General features: G+C 32.8%; 1 protein-coding gene across 5 annotated transcripts in view; it reads right to left on the reverse strand.

The window, feature by feature from the left end:
* The window catches only part of LOC100933824 (cohesin subunit SA-2), a 123,194-nt gene that overhangs the window by 4,398 nt on the left and 106,082 nt on the right, over window positions 1-12,714 (reverse strand). For all 5 annotated transcript variants that reach the window (XM_031959070.1, XM_012546129.2, XM_012546130.3 and 2 more), the window contains 2 exons: window positions 3,614-3,770; window positions 1,907-1,988 (listed from right to left, as the gene is read on the reverse strand). In XM_031959070.1, coding sequence (XP_031814930.1) covers window positions 1,907-1,988; window positions 3,614-3,770 — 239 coding nt within the window. The remainder of the gene's footprint in view (window positions 1-1,906; window positions 1,989-3,613; window positions 3,771-12,714) is intronic.

Genomic DNA, 12,714 nt, shown 5'->3' on the forward strand with positions numbered 1-12,714 from the left:
AGTGGGAAAGCCCATATACCTTTTCTCAAAATAACGTTTTTAAATGTATAAAAAACAGGATTACAAAACAAATTAATCATAAATTAATTAATGTATTACATATTTCAATCATTTTTCTAAAGCTTATGGTTTACAGCTTATGAATATCTGCCTAGGATAATAAATACTTTTCACAAGCATATTATCTCTTATGAGTCACTACCTCAAATTTAGCAAGTCAAAAACACAACTTTCTCCTCTCTCTCCCAAGCTTGGCGATGCTTCTCAAGGACACCACCATCTATTCAGCTTACAATGTCAGAGTCATCCTTGACTGTTCACTCCCTTTCACCCTAAGAATCTAATAAGATGTCAAATTCTATTGATGCTACCTCTACAACATGTCTTCACAAATCCCTTTCTCTCCACTCACACAATCATCAAGGACTAATCACTCCTTCCATGCATTGTAATTAATTACATGAACCTCCTAACTGGTTTCTCTGACTATAGTTTCTTTCCTCTTTCCAAGCTATAGAAAGTGATATTCATATGGCTCCCAATTACCTCTAGGTTAAAACATAGACTCTTCTGTTGGATGTTTAAAGCCCTTCAGAACTTGGCTACTTTTTAAAATTTATAATTTATGCCCTCTACTGTTGGTCACACATGACCCTCAACATCCCATCTCTGCACCAGGGCACAAGCTGCCCCTCATGCCTGGAATAGATTCCAATTTCACCTCTCTTTCAGAAAACTCAGTTTCCTTCAGAGCTCAACTCAAAATCCCCCTTCTACATAAAACTTTTTTATGGTCCTCCCTCTCCAAAACAAAAAAAAAGAAAAAAAAAAACAACTTGAGTTTCTTTTCTATGTATACACAGATGTATATATGTGTATATCTCCTGCTTACAGAGAATGTGGTATTTTGACAAATTACCAATTATTTGACAATCATCTGTTTATGTGTAATCAGATAACTGATTCATTCATGGACCATCATAGGTCAAATTAAATATGAAATTTCAAAAAAAGGATAAAAATGAGAACTATTTCATGCAGTTACATCTGCTGCAGCCTAACTTATTTTGAAAAACTTTCAAATCTGAAAAATGGGAAATGAATTAAACCTACTGAAAATAATTATTAATATTTTTTAGTGAAGTTCAGCTTATGCAAAATAGATCGGAATTATCTAGCACTAACTTCACATCCTTGTCATGGAGATAGACACGACGAAGCAGAATAACATTGACTTAGTTTTCAATTCACCTTTTATGTAAGGTCTTGGGGAGAGAAGCTATATTATCAGTTTTTCACAGAGGAGGAAACTGAGGCAAAAAGACGTCTTAAGTGACTTGTTCAAGATCACAAAACTAAGGCCAGATTTGAACTCTGTTCTTCCTGACTCCAGGCCTAGCAAATTGTTATCAAGTTGCCTCTATGTACATTATATAGTTTATTAGGCATACCAGTAAACTGGAAATACTGATAAAAAAAAAAATCATGGATCACTTCTACAAGATCAGACATTAGAAGATTTTTGTGGAGTTGAAATGTTCTGCTTCCTTACTAAATAAAGATATCCCTTCTTCTATTATCACATTATGCATCATGCATGGCTCAGGAATCAGAACTCCTTTTCTTTTTAGTAATCTTTCCTATGAAATGTCAATAATCAAGGACTTAACAAAAGGAGCATAGGAGAAGTAGGAGTAAAGGTACAAATCCATAAAAAACAAATAAAGCCTTAAAAGATTCATTGACCTACTGTGACCTTGACAGAATAGGAGTCAGATGGAAAGGTGCCACTTGGAAGGTAAGGCAGAGAATTGAAAAAGTAAGACATGACAGCCAAGTCCCACAAACTTCAAAATCTCATAGAATGTGATCAGGCTTTGAAAAGTTCATAAACCTCATTAGTTACCTCATCTATTTCAACAACATCAATATCTTCATTGAGTTCTTCTGTTTCTTCTTCATGCAGGCTTTCAGGTGAGTCTCCCATCCTGCAAAAATGCAACACTTTGATTTCAGACTATGACCTTTATCTAGGTCATTTCTTCTCTGCTACAAAGTGAAGAAATAAAAACCTTGGAATGTTAGAAGTTTAACATAAATATTTATGTTTCTTTTAAATAGAAAAGCATATCTGGATTTTTTTTTTAAGATTTTAACAAAGAAATAGAGGCATGTTGTTCACATGCTACAGTATTTCAACTGTGAATTCTGAACCACTACATAAATTACAGTTCAATCAAATATCATCTAGAGAATTAGCAGATAGAATTTTCCTATTTTAGCCAGCTATACACAGCATCACACAAAAACAACCAGTGTATTGGCTAGGGGCAACAAATGCTCCATTTAAGCAACATACTGCCTAGCACTAGACACTCCAAATAATTCCAGCAGCCAAAGATTTCTCATCTGATCTAAGTATCCTTATCACCCACCACAAATTAGGAAGAAAGAATCTTCCTAGTAATATAGTTGGCCCCATGATTTGAGCTTTTATCTTAGGCCAATAAAGTGAACTATAACTTAATGCCTCAATATTAAGTAGAAAATGGAATATAGATGAATTGAAAGCTCTAAGAATACAGTGACTTCTGAAAAAAAAGTTTCAAAGTAGTAAATACAATTTTTTAAACTTAAATATGAAGCAAGTAAAAAAAAAACTTTTTCTAATGGCTCATTTCCTTTGCTTCTATGCCCATGAAGACTTTCCCACAATTAATAAGGCCTCAAACATAGGTTACTCGATAAGATAAGATACTCTATATGCTCTTTAATAAGTGGTTGCTTTACAGTAAGGTTCCAATAAAGATATTAAGAAAAGATAGCTTTTACTTTGGGAACAATGTTTCCAGTGACTAAGCAATTGACTAAACAGTCCAGGATGCTCAGGTGATGCCTGATGTTGATTGTTAAATCTATAAAAATTTGTATTTTAGGCTTTTTTACAGTCTGATTCAAAAGAGACAAAACCAACTTACTCCTAAAGCTGTAGGGAAAAAAAAAAGAAGAAAAAAAAATTTAAAAAAAAAAAGCTATAGGGAATCAGATTTCACTTTACTATTAAGAATTTATATTTTTCAGTTCCAGAAGCTGTCAAAAAAAAAAAAAAAAAAAAAAGCCAGAACTAGCTATCTTGTGAGGAGGCAAGACTAAAAGAGTTTAGTGGTTATTGTTTAAAAAAAAAAAAAAAAAAAGATTTCTACAAAAATTAGGAAATTGGACTGGACTAATTCTAACGTCCCTTGGCTAATCCCAAGAATCTATACATCATAGATTTTTGCTCTGTGTTCAAGTCCTACAAGCCTGTTAGCAAGGCAGACAGTTTGGAGTTCTACTTTGTTGCCCTCTACACCAATATAACTAACAGGATATTTTATCATTATATAACAAAACAAAAAATATAATAAATTATTATAATATATAATTATATATATACACCCTGTGGTCAATGGATTATTTTCTAAAAACTAAAAAACACCTTGAAAAGGATTATATTCTTTTTTACTCAGAAGCTGGGCTAAGGCACAATGATTCAGCACATTTCCCACCCTTAAACAAAGGTCCAAATCAGCAGGTAAAAGGAAAGTCGTTTGGGGTGAATCTTCCCCAATACCTGGGTGCTATATCTTGTTCTGTGGGGCCTGGCTCGTCCACAATGTCTTCCGATGTCACTGTTTTACTTTTCCATGAGAAATAAGAGAGCTGTGAATCTGACTGTAAATCCATTGTTTGCCTTGAGCTTCCAGGAAGTGAAATATCCATAATACTTCCTAAGTAGAAAGAAAGGAAATGTCAAAAATAGAGAAAAACAAAGTAAAATGGAACTTCCAAAGCCAAGCAGTTCCAAAATTGGAAATGGTTAAAGTGTGGCTTCCTAGTGATAGAATAAGGCAACTTGGCTCAACACAGTTAAAACAGAAAGAGTTAATTAGGCTTTTCACAGGATTGCCATTTGACCTTTACCCTCAAACTACTAAACATTCAGCTTTATATCTTTAATTAGGATGTATTAAGTAAAAGGAAAGTCTCCAAAATAAACTGGAGATAAGGGAAGCCAGGACATAGTGTTATGCCACAGTTCTCTTTAACTGTTCTGACTCGGTTTCCCTGTACTAGTTTCCCTTGTCTCAGTTTCCTTAACTGTTATGTCTCAATCCCCTAAACTATAAAACCCCATTCTGGCCCATTAAAACTGAGGACTATTTGCTCTAGGGTTGTAAATTGTTAATGCAGGCAAGATAAACAAGAGAGTAGACCTCCTGACTCTGTCCTCAAGAATTTACACTATCCCCCTAAAATATTCCAAGATACCTCACTGATATCTTTACCTCTGTGTATTCAGACATCCTGTCTCTGGGTTTTTAGGATTTATGGTCTCCCCCCATCCTGACAGAAGTTTTCCCACGCTTCTTACCCCTTCCTTCCTTTGTTTAGAGAAAAGGTATTTAAGAAGTTGGGTTTCTCCTATTCATTGCTGGAGGCTGACTACTGGCTACTAGACACTGGATTCTTTGAGATGTCGGTCTCCTCCAGCCCTGGGACCAACATGGATTTCTACATCTTTATCTCTCTCTGTCTGGATAATTTGAGACGAGAATCCTGTCCAGTCAATTATGCTCTCCAATTAATAAAATATTAAAAACTCTCTAATCTCTCCTGTCTCAGTTTCTCTGACATTACAACAGGATTCTGTTATAACAGAATTATGCCTAACCTCCCTATGACTTCATGAAGAGATAAAAAAGGAAGTTGTATTACAACAATGCTATGTCTTTTATTTTTAGGAAAGAAAACTGTCCCTAGACAAGGAAGAGAGTTTTTACCATGCCAAAAGTCTGGGCATGCCAAGAAAGCTGACATGTATTGGGAATATAATATGCAATGGTCCTGACCAGGTTCAAACCTCCTGACTACCCTGGTCCACTCTAACTATAACAACAGAGAAAATCAAATCCTTGTTAAAAGAAAACAATCTTGCTGATACCAAGGCCAGAGGAAAAAATTCAACTATTAATTTTTTTAAAATTCAAAAAAAAAAGACTGATACCACAAGGAGGTCCTCTGATAAGAAGAAAATTCCCATATATAACAAAAAAAATTATTAGCATCTCTTTAAGTCGTGGTAAAGCATTTGAAGCAATGTAGATGCTCATCACTTGGAGAACAGCTAAACAAACCATACATAGTTAGTGAAAGAAATGGAATATATACTATAAGAAATTACCATTATGATGAATATACAGCATCATGGAAAAGTCTCTGCAATCTGATTTAGAAGAGGCAACAAAATTATATGTGCAATAACTATAACAATATAAACAGAAGAATCAAAACCAGAAAATAATCAAAATGATTATTTCATACATCAATAGTTAAGTGGTCAAAGGATGTGAACAAACATTTCTTAAAAGAACTGCAAATATTCACAATCATATGGTCCAAGTTATGAATAATAAGAAAAATGAAATTCCAAATAACTCAAGTTTCACTTTACACCCTGCAAAACTGGCAAAAATGACAAATGATACTGATAAAGTCTTTGTTGCAGGGGTTATGGAATGACAGGCATGCTAATAATACATTGCTGGTCGAGCTATAAAATGGTTGCAATCATTTTGGAGAGGTATTTAGAATTATACAAAGTGACTTAAATGTCCATAACCTTTCAACCAAAGACTCCATTAGAAGGTTTCTATACCAAGAAAGTCATTTATGAGTAGAAAGCTGCAAATACTCTAAAATATTTACAGGAGTAGTTTCAATGATGGCAAAGAATTATATAAACATCCATTGGAGAATGTCTAAATAAACTGTGATACATAAAATGTAATGGCTTTTTACTGTGCTGTAACAAATGGCATATATGAACACAAAGAAGAATGGAAATCTCTATATGAAATGATACATAGCAAAAAGTAAGCAGAGCCAAGAAAACAATATATATCATGACTACAATTATACAAATGGAAAGAACCATCATACACCAAAAATTTATATGTAAATGTAACAGAATTATAAAAATTGAGCCAAAATGGAATTAAGAGTTATGAAAAGATATCCTCAATGTATCTCTTCGTGGAAATGGAAGATCCATAAATGCAATTTTTTTTACAAAGGTGTCAGTGAGTGAAATGGTCATAACTCTGTTGATAATGCAAAATCAGGAAAGCAAGAATTAAGGGGTAAATGAGTAAAAAAAAATGTCATGGTGTCCCTGACTGCTAGAAGGGACTCTTATTTGGGTCTACAGAAAAATAACTACATTCTTATTTGAGTTCTGAGTTTGGGTAAATACATAAATGACTTCCAAGTCTGAAACATTAGGCAATATGTTTCAGGATACTACTAGAACTATAATTCTAGCATAGAATCAGAATAGCTGGTGGATATCTGACATTACTCTGTTCTCACCCTCTGATGTAACCTAGTCATACTTATAGACAAAAAGCCCAAGAAAATAACAGGACATGTGTCTTGTTAGTAAGTTTGAGAATAATTTAGCTCTATAAATAATCTGAGCTTTAAAAGGTGAACATTTGTTCTTCAGAACTTAGGTTTATTAAAGGCATTATTATTCCCCCAAGGCAATATAACCCACAGTACTCATATTAAATCTGAAAAAGCCCATTATCAATAAACAATGGCTAAAATACATATTAATTATGCATCAGATTTATTAAATTGCTCATCCAACTGCATACTTGTCTGGGCAGCATTCTTCATCCACTATATTTTTCCTATGTAGATAGTTAGACTAAACTCTTTTGAATGGTTATTGTGCTTATTTAGGAGACTATATAACATTTCAGGGTTTCATGAAGTCAGCATGATGTCATATACAATAATATCTAAAAGATTATGGTAGAAATCTTACATGACAGTAACAAATAGCTTCAAGAAATATAAATCTTCCTATTTAATGCTTCAGTTAATAGAATGATTAAATACAGAAAATTAATAATGAACCAGTCATCAAAGTTATCACTTCCAAGAAATCCAGATTTTTATATATACAGACTCTTCTGTGAGTACTATATATGGTTGCAATTTCTGGAATATCAGTCTCTGAAGAATTAATGTTGCAGGTCTCTCAAAATACTAGTAACTACAAAAATACAAGGTAAAACAACTTTTGAGGTTGCACCTCAGACCTATGAGATTAGAAAAACTGATAATCAAATGAAAAAGAAAAATGTTGGATGCACTACATAAAAATGGTAATACTGATGGGACAATTGGCAGAACTATGAATTGTTACTGTTATCCTAGAAAGCAATTTGAAACTGTGCACCAAAATTTACTAAGCTGTACATATCTTTTAATATAACATTACCACTATATTATATAAAATAAAAATTCCAAAAAAAGAAGACATATATACAATAAACATTTACAGCAGCTTTCTTTATGGTGGCAAAGAACCAGCAACTAAGGGAATACCCATAAATTGGGGAATGACTAAACAAATTATAGCATATGAATATAATGGAATACTACTGAACTAAAAGAAATAATGAAGAGAATGGTTTTAGAGAAAACTGGAAAAACTTGAATGAACTAAGATACAGAATGAAGTAAGAACAAAGAGAAGAATTTATACATCAAAAACACTGATCAACCACAATTTTCAGAGAATTCATGATGAAACATGCTACCTTCCTGACAGAAGGGTGACAGACTTAAGAGAAAGACTGAATATATGTATATCTAGCACTGATATTTACTAGTACTGATATTTACAGAATGTCAAGTAGATCTAAAAGACAGTCATCAGCATGTTACATAGAATCATGTGGAGGAATCACACAGGACAAGAAGGCATGGGCATTTTATCATATGCATTGGTGGAGGCAGTATCAATAATACTGCAGACTCACTGCAATGGGTATCAATTCAGCAGACTATGGTATTACAATAGCAATCATATGGTATCTTTGGAAGACTCCGCATGCAAAAAAATCCTAAAATTGAAAGAGATACTCTGATGACTACTTTATAATTAATTTCACTGATACTAATCTGATCTCAATGACTTAGGAACCTGGGGGGCATTAAAGATTGTGACATTTTATTATGTACATTATAATTTACACAATGCTTGTGTGATTAGTTCACTTAATCCAAATCTATCGCTAAGTAATAAGCAATACTGACATCAGGTAAGAAAAAAGAAGCTCAGAGACTTACCCCAACGTCTGCACAGTTAACTTAAGTGATAAAGCCAGGTCTTCAACTTCATAAATTTTAAATACCTCACTTTTTCCTGCTCAGAATATTTTAAAATATGTCTGACATAAAGGGTGGCTGGGAAGTACACACCAAATTAGTTATGTTTTAAAAATAAGTTAATATGAATAAAATTAAAATTAAATACAAACCTTACTCTTTGCTATATAAAGAGTAAATATTTTAACATAAAGAAACCAAGGTCAGTAAATAATACTAGCAGAAATTTGGGTTTTGTTATAATAGAGGGAAAACAGTAATTGTATATAGCTAATAAATTTCAATGGTGCTATATTACCTTTTAATGTCTGGTTATTTTCTATTTTATGTATGTTAAATACAAAAAAGAGAAATTATATGGTTGGAATAATAACGAATCAGAAGGCCCTCTAGTCCATCCCCTCATTTTACAATATAGTAGAGCGGATAATGTCTTTGAACACAGAAGTCTTTAAGTTCACATTCCATTTCTGTTGTTACTCAAAAACTATGTGATTTCACATCAGTCCCAAACTTACTGGGCCTGTGTAAAATACAGAAGAAGGATACCAATGATGGTCATTTCATGCCAGTGGATACCAGTGAGAATAAGTGACTTGTCCAATGTCATCCATGTAGTAAGGACAAGGCAAAAATCCACACTGCACCTCCAGTTTTAAACTCAAAAAATATTTTTTAACTGAAATGTTTCTGGCAAAATATCTAAGTGAAAGAATATTACAAGCCAAGATAACCCTCATTATCTCATATTAATTAAACATTATGTCAAACTCCAGAGAAGAATAACAACTAAAAGAAACTGCAGAGAGTCAAAGAAAAGAAGTTGCCAAAAAATAACAAAATGAAAAATTACTATGGATAATGAGAATGCTAAGAAAAAATTCTCTAGAAGAAACTGAACTAATTCTGAAATTAGTTATACCCCATAAATAAGAATCTGTTGGTCACAAGAATAACTGAAAAACCTAATAAAAGAACAAAAGGAGGATTTAATGAGTGAAATTGCTCTTAATAAATCACTACTGATCAGAGAAATGCAAACAAAGACAACTCTGAGATACCACTATACACCTGTCAGATGGACTAAGATGACAGGAAAAAATAATGACAAATGTTGAAGGGAACATATGGGAAAACTGGAACCTTAATGCATTGTTGGTGGAATTGTGAACTGATCCAAACATCCTGAAAAGCAATCTAGTGACAAGATACTGGACAATGAGGGGATACAATCAGTTGGAAAATGGCTGAATAAGCTGAAGTATATGAATGTTATGGAATATTATTGTTCTGTAACAAATGACCAGCAGGATGATTTCAGAAAGATCTGAAGAGACTTACATGAACTGATATTAAGTTAAATGAGCAGAACCAAGAGAACATTGTATATAGAAACAAAATTATGTGATGATCAATTTTAATGAACTTGACTCTTTTCAACAATGAGGTACTTCAAAGAAATTTCAATATAAGATAAAACTTTGACACACATACACACACACACACAAAGAAATTGCTCTTAATAAAAAAACTCAAAAATAAAACAAATTGATTGATTCATGAATTCAAAAAGGTGCCTAATATGACTTAAACTACACAAAGGGAAAAATAAAATATTTCCTGACTTCAAGAAGCTTATATTTTATTTTGATTAACTGATTGATTAAAAAGAAATTGAAAAACTTTATCATGTAGATACCCTAAAAAAGAATGTAGAAGACTAAGCTAAAAAGATTTTTAAATGCTACAAAAATCATCAGGGCAATATCAAAAGACATTATGAATACAATCAAAAACAACTGACAGAGGAAACAGGATTCCAAGAACAAATTGAGAATCAATTGTCACCCAGGGGGAAAAAAAATGCTGAAATAAATGTGATAGAATTATGGGAAAAAATATAATATTTTAGGAAATAAAATTGGCACAAAAAACAAGCAAGCACAATAAAGGTCAATAAATTAACAGGATAACCTAAAAGAGGAACCAGAATTGCAATTTACTCAGAAATGTGACTGTGAAGATCAAAAAAAGTAAAGAGTACTTCAAGCAATTAAGAAGAGGTTAATAACTAAGAAATACCAATTGAAGAAAGGATTGTAGCTGAGATTTGAAGGAAGTCAGAGAAGCAGAAACAAGCAAAGAGAACATTCCCATGCAGGACAGCCAATAAAAATGGACAGAATTGGGAGAGTAGGCATTTTTCCAGTGTGAGAAATAGTAAATAGGCCAGCGTTAATGGATAGTAGAATACAATATATGGAGGAGAATAAAATATAAGATTAGAAAGGTATAAAGGGACCAGGATATGAAGAACTTTAAAAGCCAACAGTGGACTTTATATTTCATTTGGGAAAGACTAGGGAGCCACGGAAATATGCAGTTTAAAATATGTTTTTGAAATCTTACCAGAAAGATTAATGCATTGTTGATATGAGTTGTGAACTGATCCAACCATTCTGAAAAGTAATTTGCAACTATGCCCAAAGGGCTATTAAATTGTGCATACCCTTTGAGCCATTCAATAAAGACCATTTGGTCTTTAGTGGTCCTATATCCGAGAGATCATAAAAAAGGGAAAAGGACCCACATGTGCAAAAATATTTTGTAGGGGCTGTTTTTGAAGTGGCAAAGAACTGGATTGATGCCCATCAGTTGGGGAATGGCTGAATAGATTATGGTATATTAATGTTCTATAAGAAATGACCATCAGGATAATTTCAGAAAGGGCTGGAGAGACTTACAATAAATAGATTCTGAGTGAAGAGAGTAGAATCAAGAGAACTCTGTACACAGCAACAAGATTATATGATGACCAGCTCTGATGGACATAGGTCTTTTCAACAATGAAGTGATTCAGACCAATTTCAATGGTCTTGTGATGGGGAAAGCCATCTGCATCTAGAGAGAGGACTATGGGGGGATTGAATGTGAATCATAGTATTTTCACCTTTTTGCTATTGTTGCTTGATTGCTTTTTTTCCTTTCTTATTTTTCCCTTTTTGATCTGATTTTTCTTGTATAGCATGATCAATGTATAAATATGTTTAGAAGAACTGCACCTGTTTAACCTATAGTAGATTGCCTTCTGTTTAGGAGAAGGGAGTGAGGGGATGAGAGGGAAAAGAATTCAGAACACAAGGTTTTACATAGGTGAATGTTGAAAACTATCTTTGCAAGTATTTGGGAAAATATAAAACTTAAAAAAAAAAAAAAAAGGTAAAATTTTGCCACACACATACACAACACAAAATAGTTTTTAATAAAAATCTCAAAAATAAAACAAAATGATTGATTTATGAATTCAAAAAGGTATCTAATATGAGTTAGACTATCTGATTTTTTCTTGTCCAGCATGATCAACACAGAAATACGTCTAGAAGAATTGAACTTGTTTAACCTATAGTGAATTATTTGCTGTCTACAGGAGGGGATGGGGGAAAGACAGGGAGAAAAATTTGGAAAATTAGGTTTTGTAAGGGTGAATGTTAAAAATAAAAGGCTATTTATTAAAAAAAAAAAGGGGGGGGGATGATTTTACCTTACAAAATTGAGTAATCCTCCAGAGCATAAAATGTCTTAAATTGTATCTTTTCTGACTCAAAAATGAAGGTGAAAAAATTACAGTAGAAAAGTAGGATTAAGGGAAACAAGAAATTGGGCTGAGATACAAGGGTTATTAAAGAAGGGAAGAAGACTGCAATTTACTCATTCAAAAGGAGAGAAGGAGGAGAACAGGCTACAAATATCTAATGCTCATGTTTTCTTTTTTTCCCAAAAAGGAACAGAGATAGGAGCTGCACCAGTGATTTTATTAATATAGAGCACTCCCAGGTTAGAAAACTCATATCAATGCAGGCTGTCAACTTTTCTCAGTTATAAATAATCTTAGAGAGTTGCTTACATTGAGAGATTAAGTGACCAAGAAGAAGAGATATGAGACTTCTAGCTTCCAGGACATCACTTTATCGACCAGCCATGCTACTTCTCTTTCAATAAAGAAAAATTGCAACAAAATTTGACAGAAGATTTTAACTGCAACCCTGAATATTAATATATGAAAATCTTGTTCAAAAAAATAACAAGCAAAAAAAAAGGGGGGAGAAGATTTTGATAAAAGGAGCAGAATGGATTAGAGAGCAAAATTTAACAAATTGCTATACAAAAGAAACACTCAGATAAAAAGACTTATAGAGAGTTAAAATAAGGAGTTGAAGTCTGAACTGTTTTAACTTTTAAAAGTAGAAATGACTATCATATCTCAGAAAGTAACAGTAAATAGAGAAATTGAGAGACTATATATAACTTATAAATCATAAGACCATTTATAATTTTCTTATAATATTTGAAAATATAAATAATATCTTAAGCAGATAATAATAATGATATCTTAAAGAATGAATAAGAGTTCTTCCTTGCAAAAGTGCAAAATTCACAGGAATCCAACAGTGCATATATTTCCAGCTTTTCCCCCCACCCAATTTATGA

This window comes from Sarcophilus harrisii, chromosome 3 (genome assembly GCF_902635505.1).
Source record: "Sarcophilus harrisii chromosome 3, mSarHar1.11, whole genome shotgun sequence".
In the NCBI taxonomy this organism is placed as follows: domain Eukaryota; kingdom Metazoa; phylum Chordata; class Mammalia; order Dasyuromorphia; family Dasyuridae; genus Sarcophilus; species Sarcophilus harrisii.